We start from the raw sequence: 18,095 nt of genomic DNA, 5'->3' as shown, positions 1-18,095 counted from the left end.
TGGGGGATCCACTGGGGAGTCTCTTCCGTTGAGCAAGTATCTTTAAAAATCAAAATAAAGGAAGAAAAGCTGTTTGGAAGCAGGTTGAGCAGAGCCCTTGAGCGGGCAGACAGCCAGGGCAACATCCCGGGCTGCCCCGGCCGTGTCTGTGCGGCAAAACGGCTCCACGGTGGAAGATCTGGGCTCTTCTCCTGATGGCCGTCGGGAAATCATTTCCTTCTCCGGTGCTGGAGAGCTTACCCTGGGTCTCCAGCACAGAGACACTAATGCCTTTGGATAGTGCTCCTGAAGCCTACTGGTGGGGAAAAAAATCCCCAAACTTGTGTATCATCATTAAACCAAACACCCAGAGGCCAAAAAAGGGGTAAAATATCCATGTAATTTTAATCTCTTGGAGTTTCCTTACTTTAAAGCACACATTTGGAACAACTGGATGCCTCAGAAAAATAGACCATGCTGTAATTAAGCAAATCCGGTAGCTAAAGGAAACTGAAGAACAGCAATATTTTTTTTTTTTCTTTCCCCCAACAAGAAACAGGTTATACCCCTTTGCCAATGGGCTGTTACTTTTGGCTGACCTGCTCTCATTTGAAAGTTTTTCAGACGCCGGGTGGCTTCGGCAGCCGCCCCGCGGTGCGGGGAAGGGCCAGCCCTGCCCTTTGATGCTCCAGGCGGGTGGAGAAAAGCCGCGGCTGAGGCGTCGGGGTTTCCTGCGCGGGACGGTACCCAGCCCCGTGTTTCCCATTAGCATCTCAGGAACCCAGCCCCGAGCCCTCCAGCTCCTGCTGACGCACCTTGAACGGGGATCCATAATACATCTACACACACATATACATATATGTGCATACCTATATGCCTGTGTGCATCTATGTATACACACACATATACATATATATTAAAAAAGCAACCTCCGGAGGGCTTTAGCCCACATGACGGCTGCAGGCAGAGCCGCGCCGTGGCTTCCTCGGAGCCACGCAATATTTAACGAGACCGAGGGGAATCGGGGACAGCCCGTACCATTTAAAGTGCCTCGGCAGCAAAGTGCTTCGAAGGCCAGTGAAACATTAATGCACTTCCCTGGAAAAATGCCTTCGCTTTTTGCTGCATCAAGGGCTTTGAAATTGGAATAAATAACAGGGCAGGTTAATGAAGGTTTCTATCAGTTACTGGGTTAGTTTTGGTCCTCCTGCAATTCAGGTTTAAAAACCATACATCCAACATCCATGGCCAGGGAGCCTCCTCTTCCTCTCCATGGAAATATTGCATTTTGGGGTAGGAGCAGGCATCAAAATTACCCTGTTCCCAGAGGTGCCAGGTGTGGGATTGCCGTAGGCAACACCCGCCGCACTCCCCGGGCTTGTTTTCAAGCACCTGAGCTCCAATTTCTCCCATGAAACCTATCCATGCCCAGAGGCAAAGGGAAGAGCAGGGGCCAAGCAGCTTCAGCAGCGTAGAGCTGAAGCCTCCCGAGATTTTGGGGTAAGGAGGGATGCGAGGTGCCACAGGCAGCCCCGAGACGCAAAGCCCCGAGCGCGGGGTGGATCTAACCCCACGGCTCGCCCCAGGACTGTGGAGATCTGCCGGAGGACACCAGCCCACCAGCCACCCTGTGACAGCGCTGGGGACGATCTGTTTACCAAAACACCGTCAGGTTGCTCAGCCTCTGCAATGACCCCGACACGGGGCTCTCCCTTCCCAAGCCCTGCCTGGCCGCGGCGAGCTGGTGCCCGCGCGTGGCGGTGGCATTACGGATGAGAGGAGCAGGGCAGGGGTGCCGAATGTCGCCGTGGGGCCAAGTGTCTGTGCTGTGGCAAGACTGGCGAGACCAGGGTAAATCTGCACCCCAGGGTCCGCAGCCAGGCAGCGGAGCGGAGGCAGCCCGCAGATTACCTTCCCCAGGTGGGAAGGGCTCCCGAATCCCAACCGCGACAGCCGAAGTCGCGGCAAAATGTCAAGCCCTTTCTGCTGGCCCAGGACCAACTCTGAACTGGGGCTGCCTTGGGACTGGAACGGTAAATGCAGCCGAGCCGCGCTCCCCGGCCGCAGCTGAGCAGCAGCAACCGCAGGCAACCTGAAGCTGAAATGCCACTCCACCCCCCCAAAAAAAAATCTGCGCTGCAGCACTGACTGAGGACAAACGCACTAAGACAGCAGAAAGCACGGGATGCAGATCCCCGTTTGCATGACCACTTGGTTTGACCTGGCTACGAAGCTTCAGTGCGTCGAGGAGCCGGGAGGTGCACGGAGGTGTAAGGGAAAGAGGTGATGGAGATGCTGACCCCCCCCCAAGTCGGGGCTCGCGGGGGTCCCGCACTGCCGCCAGTACCACCGGGCACCGAGACGGCGGCTGTGGGCTTCGACATTTGCAGAGCCGGGGAGAGGCTCGCTTCTGTCTCGATTGCTAATGAGACTAATACCAGCTGCTTCTCGCTTAACCAGTCTGACCATCGGGTTGAGCCAAAACTGATTCATTCAGAAGAAAATGGAAAAGGAGATCGACTCGTCACCAGTCCTGACTAATGGGGAAACCAGCCAACAACCTGCCGCTTGCACACCGGCCCCGGCATCCTGCTTTTTCAGCTCTTCATCATCTTCCCAAATTCAAATGCTCGGACAAAGCCTGAGCTTTGCCCCGGCATAGCCGGGTGATGAAAGAAAGGGCTATCCACTGCAAATAGTGTCAGCCTGTGGCCACGGGGCCAACAGCCCCTGGCCATGCCTGACATTTTGCAAGAGCTAATTCCTGCTTCGGAAGCAGAGGAAACATTAAACCCCACAAAGACGTTGCTTTTCGTGCTGCCCTGCCTGGCATCATCTTCCCAACAGCTTTTGGGGGTTTGTTTTTTCCTCCTTCCCTCTTCATCCTGCAATAAAAATCTAAGCAACCGCCTTCACTGAGGAGAAAAACTCTCCGCCACCCTGCCGTAAAGACTGCTTTCTGCTCTTTTCTGCGGTGTGTGGTGTTTTATGAGACCAGTGGAGCACAAACCAAGGCAGGGGGAGGCTGCAGATGGGGTGGCTGGAAAACCTGGGGATGGGGGGATGTTGTCCCAAGGAAGGGAAACAAGGTCTGAAATCCAGATTGGGGCTAATCTTATCTCTGGGTGTAGTTTAGGATGGGCCAGCGAGGGTTAACAGCCAGGCACAGAGGTCAAATCAGGACCTGAAGTACCTCCACTCCTGGGCTGTTTGGTTCACGCTTTGGTTGATGAACTGAAGCAGGGCAGAGTTTAACAGCCTTAAAAAAAAAAAAAAAAAAAATCTGCCATGATTTCTTAGCTTTGGGCAACACATTTGATTTTATATGAAACTCCCTTAATGAAGGCCCTCTCCCAAAACGCAGATCCCAAGGGCCAGGCTCTCCCAGCTAAAAGCCTGTGGCACCATCCCTTGTCCCCAAGACGTCCTGAGTTTTTATCACCCTACCCTGCAGACATCAGAACAAAGAGGGCAAAACTTCAGCTCTTGGTGAGAAACCCGCCCCACACCAGTATCGGTCTCGAAAATCCCCATTTTCAAGGCAGAAAATCCGCAGCGAGGCCAGGCTGGGCAGGCAAATGCCCCAAATCCCAACGCCAGGAGCGCACAGCCACCTCCACGGCCGCAGGGTTCCATGGGGACAGTGGAAAACCGGGACCCCGTGGGTCGGGGACAAGCAGAGCTCCGGGTATAAGGGCCGATGCCCTGCTCACCTCCCCCACACCAGCCCCAGCAAGCTGGGGAAAAAGTTGCCAAATATGAAATTTTCCTTAGCCCATCTCGGCATAGGTGCACCGGTCGAGCATTTTACAGAGGACACCAAGAGCAGAAAAGCCTATTGCGAGGGTTTTCGGATGCACACCCAGCTCTCCCTCCCGAGGGCACCCGGCTACCCAGCATTAGCCCGATGCCCGCATGCAGCAGCGAACATGCACCCCGTACCCTGCCAAGCAGGACAGGAAAAACCTGCAAGGGATGGAAACCGCATTCCCAAGGTGCAAGGGAAAAGGCGTCCAGAAAGTGGTCGCCAACACCCCTGTGGGTCCTCACCCTTTCCGCTCCCAGGCTGGTTTCTCACCGACGGCGGGTGAGCTTTCCCTGGCATCGGGGAGGTCGGCACGGCTTTTATTTGATGCTGAATTTCCCCGCTGGCAAGGGACGCGGTGGGGTACAGACAGGAGGAGCCCCGCAAAGACCTCACACCTCCAGCAGCGCCCAGGCCCCGCCGAGTTTATTTTGAAAAAAGAAAAAAAAACAAAAAACAACCAACCAAAACCCCAACACCGCCAATATTCACCCCTTGGCAATGCCCTATCTCAGTAATGCTCTTGCTATTATTATACTCTGCAATTAAGCGATAAAGCTATAATTGCCTTATCTGATGGAGCCAGGCACGGCAGCGAGGCAGGAGCTGGCCTCCGCAGCCCCGTCCCGCTGGCAGGGACCGGTTGGGTTACGGGGCGGACGGCATCACGCCAGGCACTTTAAAGCCACCCTCCTGTTTGGCAGACAAGACGGACAGACAGGACCCCACTGGGGAAACGCTGGGAGGGCTTCCTCACCCCGAACCTGGGTGAGCAGCATCACCCCCGTGCCTGCCCGTACCCCGCTTCCATCCCCGCAGACCGCCGGTGGTACCCAGGGAAGGCGCCGGTGGCCTCTGCCACCTTCCGACCGGGAGACGGTCAGCTCTGGCCAGGATGGAAGCATGTGGAAAAATAGGGGCAGCTTTTAATCCACTCTTCCTGCAGGAAGGTAGAAGCAGATGGTTGAGGGACCAAAGTGCAAACCCACGTCACCGGCTGCTCCCCAGCCCTCCCCACATCCCTGCGTCAGCATCCCGGGGAGCAACCGGCAGCCACGCGGCCGGGAGAGCCCACCAGCGGCCGGAGGGCTTTGAGAGCAGCCCTTCAGTACGAGATTTGGCACGCTCGGCCGTACCGGCCGGATCGGGGCACTGGTTTTAGAGGAGGGGACCCCAGTTCCCCAGCCCGGCGTCTCGGTGTGCCGAGCAAAGCCGCACCCGGCAGCTCTTGGGCCGTAAGTCCAGCGTGGTATTTTCACCCGCACGTTTGTCGCTTCTGAAAGAGCTCTGATGGGCTACGGCATCCTTTCCAACAAGATCAGCCCTGACCCGATTTGGGTTTTTTTAAGTTCGGTGTCCCCTGAATCCTGACTCTTGCCATTTTTTCAAGTCTTTTAGTATTTGACCTCAGCGCCACTCCCGACCCCACGAGCTTTCGGCCGAGCAGTATTCCCGGGCCTCAGGAAAGAAAAACAAAGCCCTCCGAAATCCAGCCCGCGTGACCGCTCCCAAATACGCCCCAATCCGCCCAGCCAGCGAAGCTGCCCGCTCCCCGCACCCCCAGCCCAGCCCAGAGGCCACGGTGAGGGGCGTCGGGGCCGTGCCATGCCCGCGCCCCCCTCCCAGGGCGAGCGGGCTCCCACCCGGGTGCAGCCACAAGAAAGGCCGATGCAAATCGCATCGTTAGCATTCTTTCCGTTTTAATAACCCAAGGTGTTACCAGCAACAGTGTTACTGATTTTTATCTCCGCAGTGCCTTTTAAGAGCTCCAATTTGTTTTTCTTGGAGATCTCATTTTGTTTTATTAAAGCTGACACCGAAGAGGGAAAGGAGACATTCTGGGCCCAGAACAAAAATATCCCGTTTAAATACCCCGTATTATTTTCTTGGAAACGCTTCTCCTTTGACTTTAATTAAGCTCTCCCCGGGCTCGCGAGCTTGGCGTGCTTGGCTTTCAGGCGAGTTTAATCCCAGACAAGCTCCCCCCACCCCCAGTGCTCCCCGCTTCCATTGCTTACACAAACCTTAAGAAATAAACGGGGTTTTGCTAAAATACATGGATTAATAGCTGGCCCGCCATCAAGAACGTCTTGACGTTGCCTTTTCGCCACCGGTCGGCCACGGAGCAAGCGCGCGTCCCCGGCTGCCCCGCTCGCTTCGCCGACAGACCCAAAAAGCAGCTTTTCTCTCTTACTTTTTTTTATTCTTTTCTGCCATTGCAATGCTGGGTATGGAAGGGGGAGATCCACCTCCAGTGCCTGAGCGTGCCCCAGAGCTGCCCTGGCTCTCAGAGGTGGCAAACTCACCCACGAGCCCGGCTCCAGGGGCCGCGGTGCCGCTGCTGAGCCTTGTGCAATCGCGCCCGGTGCTGCCGTAATATCAATAATTACCCCCCATGGTAGAAACACTTTAGGATGATTGCAAAGTTAAACACTCCAAAAGTTGGGAAATCCCAGGAGGGAGCTTGTCTGGGCATCATCTGGTGCATACCCATTATGTAATTACCGTCAATCTTTAATCACAGATGATTTTTTTCCATCGGACCCGATTCAGACGGTGCACAGGAGGCACAAGCCTCACTTAAGGAGCTGCCATTAGATTTGATTTCCACCTCGGCAGGCTCCAGCTTTATTAAGCGAGCTCCCGCTGCTTCGCGCGGGGTTTGTACAAACCCTCCGGCCGAAACGCCTGACTCCTTGGCAAGCGCCAACACACCCGCTCGCGCAACATCCCCCCGAGAGGGAAGGATTTCATCTCCCTTTACGCACGAGATCTGCGGGCGGACAGATCAAGGCCAAGAACTTGAAACAAAAGCTTTGTTTTGGTGCCTGATGCGAGATGGCCAAGAAAGGGGCTTTTGGGGATGCCGCTGGGTAGGGACGGGGAGGGGGGGGCTGTGTGGCCCCGGGGGTCCCCGTCCCAGCTGGTCCCCAGGGATGGGGTGATGGGTGGGAGCTCAAAGCAGGTTCCTTCGCTGCAGGCGCTGCGGGAGGCTTGTTTCTCCTCCCCAAGAAGGGCTCCGGTGTTTGCCCGGGGCGAACCCCAACAAGTCAGCCCATGCAGCACGCGGGGCTTCCCCGTCCCGGGAAGGTCGGCTGCTGGTCCTGCTCTCTGCATCAGGGAAAGCAAGCTAAAAACCATCACCGCGCTGCTAAATCCAAACCCAGAGCCAAAAAAACCCCCAAAGACTGGGAGGAACAGGGGCCGGTGAGCTCGCCTCCTCCACCGTAGGGTTCTGCGGACCAGATGCTCGCAAAGCCACGCCGCTGGCAGCGCCGACCCCAAAATACCGTCTCCATCTCTCGCCGAGGTGCCTGCACCGGGACACAGCGCCGGGAGCTTCTATTACAACAGCGTGGCGCGACACTCCTCTGTGTGTGCCTTGCGGGATGCAGGGATGTAGGTACGGGATATCTCCGGGCTGGAGCTCCCCTGTGGCGTGCAAAGCAAAGGTGCAAAGGGCCGATGGGGCCGAGCTGCCAGCATGCCGCCGCCATCCTCTCACCAGTCCCATACGAGCCCAGGAGTTGCTGGGAGCACCCCGAGCTGCTCCTCGCACCGAGGGCAGCGGGCGGCACGGCATGGCACGGCACGGCATGGCACGGCTGCCAGGCGTGCCCAAGACGAGTCCCAGCGAAGCAACTCGCCACGGGCACAGGGCTGTGACCTGGCAGCCGTTCCCGAGGGCTTTCCCCACTGCCACGCTTTGCCCCACTCCGGCTCTCCAGGGATGAGCTGGGAGCAGGAGAGAAGCTCTTGCATCAGGTAATATTGTAGGGATCTACAAATAAAAGGGCAAGGGAGGAAAAAAACAAAAAAAAAGCCTGAAAATGCGCTAATGAAACCCAGGGCTGTGCCACCCTCCACGGCTGCACCCCTGCCCCGCGGGGGCGCGCTTGACGGAGGACGAAGGCAGCGGCAGGAGCTTTGCTGCCCGCGGTGCGCGCCGCGGGCGGGCAGCGGTGCAGGCAGGGTGCTGCGGGCAGCCCCGCACGCTGCCTGCCCCGGCAGCTGGCAGGACCTGTTGTACAAGGTGCCTGGGACGGCTCGCGCCTGCGAGCGAGCGTGTTGCAGCAATTCCCAGCGCACGTCATGTGGGTTTTGCAACCGCCCCAACAACCGTCTCGGGGTGGATGAACGGAAAAAGAGCCCGGAGTGAACCGAGCTCCCCAGCGCCCACGGCGGGCACGGGCAACGCCCCGGCGCGGGAGCCGGGCAGGGCCCCCGGGTGACGCCCAGCCTGGCGCACATCCCTCCACCGGGCCTTTTTCCACAGGGATAAATGCCAAAAGGCAGCATCTCCTTCCCTTGCGATAGGGAACAATCTATCCTTCGAGGAAGAGGAAGGGAAAACCCAACAAATCCCGGCTGTAATGGGTGCCGCAGCATTTTTGCACGCGTGTTATATCGGTGTACGGGGGGATACCCAGTCCCCTTGCCCCTCGTTGCCAGAGCAGGTATGGTGATGCCATGGACACACGGGCTCGTGGTTGCGGAAAGCCGGGGAAAAGCAATTCCCCAGGGAAACCACTGGCTGCAAGACGTGGGTGCACGGCCAGTGTCCTGGTCGGGAAATGCTGGCATCCTCCTCGGTGCCCTGCCTGGCTCGTAGGAAACCCCTGAGGGGTCATCATCCCAAAAAAAAGTGAGCAGGAGAGACCGAGGTATTTGGTCATGTGCCAGAAAATTCCCTACGGCACCTGGACGCCAGCCAAAAGTGGGCAAAACTCCAACTACTGAGCCGGGGTGAAGCCTCAGCTGTTTCCAGCAAGGGGGGATTGCTTTGGGAGCTCACGTGGGGAGCGGCGGGTGAGAGCGAGCGCACGTGGCACCGACCCAAACGCCGCCGCAGTCCCCGTCAGCCCGCGCATCGCTTCGCCCAGCCGCACTGTCACTCCACGGCTGGCACGCACGCCACGCTGCTTTGGCAGAGGTCCCAAGGAGTCACCGGGATAAAAAAGCAAAAGGTTACCCAGGCCCTATATCGAGACGGTGCCGACTGATCCAAATCCCCCCGGGTGCAGCGGGTACCGGTGCCCCCATCTCCCCAGGATTAGCTTCCTGTTAGCACGGCAGGAGCAGGGTTTGTTTATGGCCACCCACGTCCCCAGCGGGAATTTCTCCCCACGCACTGCAGGACACAAAACCAGCCTTGGGATGGTGGAAACCCGGGTTATTCCTCCTTCCCCAAACAGCCCTACAAAGCCCACGGGGAATCCGGCAGCCCCAGCTCCACGTCCACCCAACCTGCTGGTCTCCCATCACGCCACCGGATTTTTGGGAAGACGACTTCTCCCACCGCTCGCCCGGCACACAGTGGGATGGGGTGCCTCACGGTGCCGCTCCGCAAGCGGGAATGAACCCCGTGAACAGAACGTGCCGTAACACCCGGGATAACGTGTCCGTAACACCCGGGATAAGGCGGGAGGGAGGCAGAGGAGCTGCCCCGGGGACACGAGGCAGGATGCCGGTGACAACACCCACGCGAGCTATGCGCAGCCGGCCCGACGGGCACTACCAGCGAGGTCAGCGGCGCCTTCTGGCTACGGGGTTTCGCCCAACCTGATGGGTTAGGTCTATTTTAAGGTGCTGGATGTCAACCGCCCCAGCTGATGGTCGGCTTCCAGCTGCTGGGGGTTTTTAAGGGGATTAAAGGGTGACTTGTCAAACTCCCAGATTTCTCCCCAAAAGGGGAAACGAAACTGCTTCTTTGCTGCTGACCCCCCCCCAGCCCCGCGGCGTTGCACCGCATCGTACCCCACCGTCCCTCCCGGCCCCGCACCCTGCAGCATCCGCCCCCCGATCCCTCCTCCTCCTCCTCCCAGCCCAGTCTTGAAACCCGGCGCCTTCAAAGTTTAAACTACAATCAAATCCCTGCAAGGTGGGGTGGTTTGTTTTGTTGTAACTGAAAGGACCAAAAAAAAAAAAAAAATCCCAAACCAACTGCACAACCCCATGTGCTGCTTCTTCATATACCGCAGCAAGGTCACGGGGGCTGCCACCACTCGAGGACGACGGCCGCTGGAAAATACAACCGAGACTGGAGCATCTCCTTGGCTGGCTAGTGGAGGACACTTAAAAACAAATTAAAACCCACTAAAATGGCAAGTGTGCTGGCTGAGAGGACCCCTGCATTCTTTAAAAACTAGAACCTGCCTTAGAAACAGTGCTTTGGCCTCCTAATAACCTTAATTGCTCCCGACAGGCCCCAAGAACCAGGTGTAATGACATGACTGTGTTTTGTTTGCTTTTCAGGCTGCTTTATCTCACACGACAGCTTGCACTCAGCTCAAGTGACAAAAATCCAGTTCCTCTGAAATTTGCCCCCATTCCCCCGCGGTCACAAGCTCCAGCTCCCAAAATGGTGGGAGCTGAGGTGGGGAAGAGCCCGGCACTGGCACACCGGCATCCCACTGCGGGAAACCCCCAGTAAAGCTGGGAAAGCTCCGTGCTGCCCTTTGCACTCCCCAGCTAGCAGGGCTGGGTGATTAAAGGTTTTTTTATGGCTTCTTTTGCCAGATTTACATCCCCATCCAGGCTATGCAAATATTGTTCATGACAGCGCATCCCTCCGTGGGGTTAGGAAATGCGGAGGAGGGCTGGAAACCCCAATGGATGTGGGGAAAACCCCAGGAATGCCGAGGTCCAGAGCGCCCTCGGCCAACACATCTGTGAAACGGGGCCAGCGCAGCTCCCTAGCAATTAATAAAAGCTCCAAATCCTGTGGATTTGGGTAAGAAGGTAACAACCACAGTATCACCTTCAGGAGATGGAAGCCTCCCAAGCACCAGCACTGGACAATAACACCCATCACAGGTCTCGGATCTATCACCAGTTGATAATTTGTATTTAAGAGTGTCGGTAAGAGTGCCCTCACCCTTCCCAGAGCCCAAACCTAACACCTGGGGTAGATGTTTTCCATTCTTGCAGGCTAAATAAAGTGCAGTTTCGTGGCAGCCGCCCCTATTTGGCCTCACCCGGGCCATGGAGTATTGCTGAAATTTAGCTGGGACCATTTCCAAGAATTACCTCTTGCGATTTACACTCTCCTTGGGGTTTCCCTTCTCGGGTCCTAGTGCTCCAGCCACACTCACCTGCCCTGGGACTCTTCCTCAGCCCAGAGGGGGGTCCATGGCTTCTCCTCCCCATCTTTCACTATGACTATTAGCACTGAAATCCTTTATTTTCTCCAAGAAACAAACTCACTCTTCCTTACTAAGCCGCCGTTACGATGCTGGAGTAAAAATAGCCTTTTCCAGCTAAGCTCACCTGTCTTAAGGATGTAAAATCAGTGCTCACGAAGAAATTCCTCACCAAAACAGAAGGGAATTCAGGTATAAAGATGACATCATCTCTGCCTTGGCCTCATGGGCACAATGAGATACGATAAGCCAAGGGCTATGGTCCATACACCGGCCTGGCTTCCCCGGGCACGGGGTGCTCCGGCAGCCTCTGCTCCGCAGCTGGGGCTGGACTAAAGGGGGGGAAGCTGCTCCCCAAGTTCCTGCACACAGACCAGAGGACGCTGCCAGACACACAGACAAACTTGGAGGAGCTGCGGCCAAACCAGACCAGCTCCTCAGGCCGTCTCTCTGAGTGCTTGCAGCCCCTGTTTCCAGCAACCGGAACATTAAATATTAAGCAAAGAGAGTTAATCTATACCTGGGATATTGACACAAAGCGGAGGAGGGGAGAAGAAAAAGATAAATAAACTTTAAAAAAAAATAAATCAATGTGCCTCTCCAGGCTGCCCCACCAGCGCTTGCCAGACATCCAAGCATGGCAGCAAGGATGCGTTTGGAGGAAGACGACGCACCGAGAAGTGCCACCCTCCCGGCCCTCCCCGGGTAGCCAGAGCACCCCGCCGGGACCCTCGGGTGCCTTGGGTGCAAGCGGGACCTCCTCAGCTGAGGGCAGAGCCCTGGCCGGGGACCGGCTCACCTCTCCCGAGGTTGGGAGAGCATCCAAGCAGCGGAAGAGCAGACATCGATTTAAGAGGGTCAATGCTCAGTTAACGCTTACCAGGACTGTTCTGCCACTCAGATCGGCTTTTGGAGCTGGGGAAGATGAGCGTGCCGAGATGGCTCATCTGTCCCTGGGCTCAGCGTCAGCTTGCACCTGGCAGGGCCGGCACTGGAGCAGCCGTGCCCCGCGGATCCCTTGGCACCAGAACGAGCCTTGTACAACCGGAGGGAAACGCTACCATTCATCTCCCAGCAAATGCTTTCAAGCATCACTCAACACCTCTCCAGCAGAGGAGACTGATTTTCTTTTTCCTGGCTGAGTGCTCACATGTATATTATTTTTTTTAATTCCAGTCTCAGCGTTCCCCCCCAGCCCTCCGCTCCCCCCGAAAGAAAACAAACCCGAAAGCACAGAGTGTGCCTTGTAAAAGTCCCGGCTCTGGTGTCCCGCCGCGAAGGGGCACGCGGTGGTCCCAGCAGCCAGCCCGCCTCAGCCCGGCGCTGCTTGTTGACATACGCGGCGCAGTATATTTCTTTAAACAAAGGAGCCTATGCATTCAATGCATTGTTGTGAGAGGGTTTGTTTTCAAAGCCTGACCCCAAATCTGAACTCCGCGGATCCTGCGTTTCTCAAGATCAAACGCGAGAAAACGTGACCAATGCAAACAAGAAATAAACCTTGATAATTATAGCCGTGTGCTGGGGCGGCTATTGTTTAGTGCACACTAGTACCCGCTTTAGCATAAACATAATCCTATTTTTAAAGGGATGCCTGACCGGTTTACAACATTTCTCCCCATTTTGCCTCCAAACCCCCTCTTCGACAGAAACCCACCTTCCCGAGAACGGAGAGGAGATTTAAGAGCAGAGCCAAAAGGCGAAGCGATGCGCCCACGGCCGTGCCGAATGCCGGTGTTGGAGCGGGGAGCGGGTCCTCATCCCCCCAACCTGCTCCCGGTTGGCGGGGGACAAGGGGGACCCCACGATCCGGCTATTGCTTGCAGCCGGCAGGAGCAGACCGACGTCGGAGGACAAACAGACAGCACCGGTCTTTTCAGGAAGGCCATATCACTTAGCGCTTGGAAAGGAGCTACAATATTTTCCTGATTATGTTTGCACGCAAACGAGCGCCGCGGGGAAATTATGCAACCCGGCGCGGGGAGGGGTGGGAGCGAGGGACGAAGGGCTGGAGGGGAGCCCCACGCTGCACCCCGCCGCCCTCGGCCCCAGACGACGCGGCTGCAGCCCCCGAGGTACCGCACTCCCCGCGGCAGACGGGCTCCATCGCGGCCCCCTCGCCCCTCCGCCGCCGCCGGAGCCCCTGCACCGCGACCTCCCGGCGCGGAGGCAGCACTCAGCCGGCGTGTCGCGCAGCGCAGGGGTTATTAACGGCCTCTTCATTAAGCGCCCGGACCAAAATGCATACATTCGTCAGCCAGGCAATTTAATTACTGAGCCCGGGTTCACCTCGCACACCCACACGCCTTTCTTTTTCGAGGCCTCTGTGCGGTCATAGCCATAAATAAATAGATCGCAGGAGCAAGAGGCAGATGCTGACTCCTACAACCTCCGTCTTGGGCACGGAGCCTTTAAACCACCAGAACTTGCAGTATTTAATTTCTTTTGTTACCGCTTCTACCTTTAGAGCTCTGCCTTAGGCTTTCTAGATACAATCACAGGGAGCAGGAAACAGAGAGCTACGAGATGAGCTTCCTAGCAATCACACGCAGGCTCATACAGCCCATCAATCACCCTAATTACAACCGGCCACATGTCCACAGCTCTCTGTGGCACTCCGTTACTGCCCGTAATTACACCATTGCATCCTTTCTCCAGTAACAGTATCACGGAGTTAATTTGTGATTGTAGATGGGGTGTATCTCGTAATGCGTTTCATCCTGGCGCACTCAGCGCCGTGATTGCCGGTCACGCGTCACCTGAGCGGAGGGAACGCGGGCAACACTTGTCCCCAAAATAAGACTTTAAGGTCCTCACCCGCCCCCCAGCACTGCCTCTCTCCGCAGCACGCTCCCGCTTCGGTTTCTGACTGCTGCCCACATCCCATCCAGAGTCAGGACACCACCACAAGCAGGTTCCCTCAACGCCAAGTGCTTGTCCCTATCCACCAGATAAAAGCAAGGTGGGCCATGGGTGTCCACCGCGGGGATGGATATGGCCTTCTCGGGGAGGATACCCAGACCTGGGACAAGGCTGGGCCTCCCGAAACCAGTGTCCGTCACGGACCTGCTGGGATGTCACCCCGGCAGGCTGGCGTCCCTCTGCCAAGTCTACTTGGAGAGCGGGGTCTTTGCAGCGAGAAACGTCCCTTTTCTCCATGCCAACGCTACACAGTCTTGGTCCTGGCTGAGCCTGTAGGTCCTACCAAAACACACAACCGAGTGCAGATTGTGGTCTTGCTATTAACGGACGTTACCTACTCGAGACCCCGCGCCGCCCTCGGTGGGACGGTGCAGGTGGCACTGCCAGACCTGCCCTCCGTAGGGCTCCCACCGCACAGAGACGACCCGGAGGTAGATGCTCTCCTGCAGCCACCCCCCAGCGCGATCCGGCAGATGAGGCAGACAGCTTGAAAAACCCGTAACAAAACGACCATAATAATAAAAAATAAAGGGGGCGGCTCACAGGCACCAGCTGATTCACCAGCGTTGCCCTCCTTACTCCAAAACGCACCAGGCGGGACAAGCTGAGGGCAAGCTTTTCAGCTGAATTACTTTTAATTGAGTACACAGGAGCTTAGAAACACATGATGCCGTCGCCGATAAATATAGCCACGGCTACAAGGATGGAGGGGGCAGGGAGCCATCGCGCTTCGACGCATCCGAGCAGGAGCTTCCAGCCCCGCCGCCTCCTCGGTGTGTTCGGGGAGGCTGAGCCGGCCGAGCCGCCCCCCCGGCTCCGTTCCCCCCCTCCCCGGCTCGGCGGGGCTGCCAGCTCCGCTTCTGGGAAGCCCCGGGCGGCCACCCGGACCCCCGCTCCCCTCCTTGCCCGGGCCGGGAAGGAACCGGAGAGCCCGTACCTGTTTTAAACTCCAAGGCGGGGTCCTTCTCCCCCTCTCCCAGGTCGCTCTGCAGCATCATGTAGAGGATCCCGAAGGAGTTGTGGATGCCGAAGATGGAGCCGTTGCACCAAGCGGCGGCGAAGACCACCACCCACCCGAAGCCGCCTTCGGGGGGCTGGAAAGGCGCGGCGGCTCCGCTCGCTCCCCGCTCGGCCCCGTTCCCGCTGCCGGTGGCGGTGGCGGCCCCGGCGCCGGTCCCGGTGCGCGGCTCGCCTTCCCCCGCCGCCGCCGGCCCCTTCTCTCCGCGCTGCGCCATCGCGGCCGCGCTCCGGCCGCCGCCCGCCGCCCGACTGCCCCGCAGCCGGTCCCACATGCCCGCCGCCCCCCCCCCCGGCCGGCCCCCCCGCCCGCCCCCTCCTGCCGCAGCCTCACTCCCCGCCTCCCCCCCTCCTCCTCCTCCTCCTCCATCCTCCTCCTCCTCCATCTCGCCGCTCGGCCCCCAGCTCCCTACCTGCGGCCCGCGCCCCCCCCCCCACCTCCCTTAGCCCCCCCCTTCTCCTCCCCGGCCACCCACGGGCGGCGTTTCCCCGACGCCCACCCCCTTCGCCGCTCGCCCCCGGGGGCTTAAAGGCGGCCCCGGGCCCGGCCCCGGCCCCGCATCGCCCGCCGGGCCGCCGCCGCCGCCGCCGCATCCTACGGCGGGCACGGCCCCGGGGCGGGCCGCCGCCGGGACCGCCCCCCGCGGGGCCCGGCCGGGCCGAGGGAGACACCGGCTGCCCCCCCCACACCCCCCCGGTCCGGTTCAGGGGCAGTCCCGGGTCTCCCCCCCCCCCCCCCCAGCCCCGTTCCCCGGCTGCGGGATCATCCCGCGGGGGGCGGGGGGGACCGCCCGGTGGGGAAGCGCTGAGGATTTGGGGGGGGGGGACACGAAGGGGGGTCCTCGATGGCCGCGGTGCCTCCCGTGTGCCCCCGCCGAGGAAAATCGAGCAGCGGGAGAGGGCCGAGCGGGTGGCAAAACGCAGCCCCGGCGAGGGGACTGACTTCATTTCACAGTGGGGGGGGGGGATTTGGGGGGCTCGCTGGCATCCCCCACCCCGAAAAGTTTCGGGGGTGTTTTTGGAACGCGTCGCCCGGGGAGGTTTCTTGGTGCCAGGTGGTGAGGCGAGGAGCCTGCCGCTCGATCCCCGCTGCGGGCTGTTCCCCGCGTCACCGGGCTGCTGGGGTTCAGCGAGCGGGGCCATCCGAACCCGCGGGGAGCTGCTCTCTCGCCTCCCCCTCGTTTCGCGATGAGCTCTGCCTTTTCTTTCAATAAATAATTACAAACCCACCAATATATTAAAGCCCGTCTTTTCACACGCTGAAGGTATTTACGCTTTAGTAGATGCCAAGTCTGAGTTATTATTCTTTCTTTACCCTAATGGCTGTGTCAGTGTCAGATGCCTATCGGAGTAAAATAATACATCCCAACCTCACGCTGCTCTTTCTTTACCTTCAGGGGTATTAATTACAAGCGCCTGGCGAGGCAGCGGGGCAGGGTGCGGAGCCGGCAGGGAGCCGGCAGGCAGGCCCGCACCGCCGGCACCGTCTCCCCGCTTCTCCCCGCCGCCGGAGAACAGCACCCGGCCGCGGGCTGGGAACGCGTGTGCCGACGTGCTACGGCTCGCCGGGTTTGGCGAAGACCCTCTGGGACATCGCTACGGCCAGAAAAACCTCTCCTCGGCCTGCCCGCCCGCTCCTGACGGCAAATCGCCGCCGGCTCCGAGGACCGCTCCATCGCCGTCCGCTTCCTCTCCCACCCGAGGGATGAGGAGCAGCGGGGCTCTCCCCGGCTTCGAGCAGCCTGCCCGGGCGGCGGCGAGACCCGAGCCGGAGGGGCGCGACGGTGGGCGACGCGGCCTTCTGCCCTCGCCGTTCCGCTTGGCCGCCGCGCCGATCGATGGCCCCAAATCCCCTTTAGCCGGCGGGGTGCCCGGCGGTAACGCCACGCTGGGGTCAGCCTCGCTGCTGGAGGAACTGCGTTTTTTATTTCCCTTCCTCTCTGGTAGAGTCTCCTCCCCGGATCCCCGTCTCCGCAGCGAGGCCGCTTTAGGCTTGGGAGGTTTGGGAGCATCTTCCACTGCCCTCTGCCGACACGGGGAGCCGCAGCGATGAATTTCAGCAACCATTTTTCCATAGGGCCGGCTGAGGTTGCTTGGCCTGCTGAGTTTATTTTGTTAAACCCTGGCAATCTGGTTTGGGTTACCCCGGGGGGGGTGCGCGGGGGAGCTGCCCCCCCAAAATGCTAATTCCCCGCAGCAGCAGAGCTGGGGCTGGATTAAAAAGAGCAGAGGGAGAGGTGGGAGAGCCCTTTGCCGTAGCACACGCCATCTCATGGAGACTTGTCCCCTCCGGAGCTGCAGAAGGCTCTTGTGGAGTGGGAAGCGGGGGGTTAATATTGCCGTGGACCTTGAGCCAGGCACAAAACCCACTGAGCAGCAGCTCTCCTGGATGTTGGCTCCACCGTGTCTTGACTGAGCATTTTCTGGTGCCGGCTGTGCCGGGCGTCACTGTGCCTTTCTGGGCTGGGCTGAACACCACCAGTTGGGACTGGGGGGTAAAATTAGGGGGGGGGGGTTAATGGGGGGGGGTAAAGGGTTGGTCTGGGTGAGCTAGTGGAGGCTTCAACCAGGAGGGAGCTGCAGCCTGGAAAGTTCTGGCAGCATCAGGCAGAAATGGCTCTGCCTGCTGGTATAAGACCAGCTTTTATTTAGATTGGAGCATCGCACCCAGAGGGTTTGCAGCTCTAGAACCACAAGCTGAACGAAAGACTGCGAGAAAAAACAGATAAAGCTGCTCTTCCCTGGTTGCACTCGACGATAAAACACCCTTCCGTGTCCGCAGCACGGCTTTCCTCAAACCCCCAGCCTGCCGGCTCGGTGAGGGACGCACGGATGGCTGCGGCCGAGCCGGGCTCTCCGGGAGCCACGGCTGCCATCCCTGGAGAGCTGGCAGGCAGCACCTCTTGTCACGGCCGACGGGCCTCCGGTTGCCCCGGCAAAGCATGGCTGTCAGCAGCTTGTTGCTTGTCTCCGAAACTTGGTGCCAGCGCCTCTGCCAAAGGGATTGGCAGCTACAAAACGTGTGTGTTTGGTTTTGCAGAAGAGGAGGAGTGACCGAATGGAAATATCTTATGCAAACACCTTGGGAAGTGTCGCGGCAGGATGTGGCCTCGGAGGAGAATACGAATTCCTGGCGGCTCTGTAACCTGGCTTTGTTTTGGTGGGCGTTGCACAGCGGCGTGGGGACACATGAGGCCGTCCTGAGGACAAAAAGTCGCTGACGACGTCTG

General features: G+C 58.8%; 1 protein-coding gene across 1 annotated transcript in view; it reads right to left on the bottom strand.

The window, feature by feature from the left end:
- SLC16A2 (solute carrier family 16 member 2) overlaps positions 1–15,168 on the bottom strand; it is a 35,458-nt gene extending 20,290 nt beyond the window's left edge. The window contains exon 1 of the mRNA XM_069810912.1: positions 14,786–15,168. Within this exon, the coding sequence (XP_069667013.1) occupies positions 14,786–15,140 (355 nt within the window). The 5' untranslated portion in view covers positions 15,141–15,168. The remainder of the gene's footprint in view (positions 1–14,785) is intronic.
- Positions 15,169–18,095: the final 2,927 nt, after the last annotated feature.

The sequence above is a fragment of the Haliaeetus albicilla genome, chromosome 23 (genome assembly GCF_947461875.1).
Source record: "Haliaeetus albicilla chromosome 23, bHalAlb1.1, whole genome shotgun sequence".
Taxonomy (NCBI): Eukaryota; Metazoa; Chordata; class Aves; order Accipitriformes; family Accipitridae; genus Haliaeetus; species Haliaeetus albicilla.
Note: the sequence above shows the minus strand (reverse complement) of the source record. Positions and strands in the feature narration are given on the sequence as shown.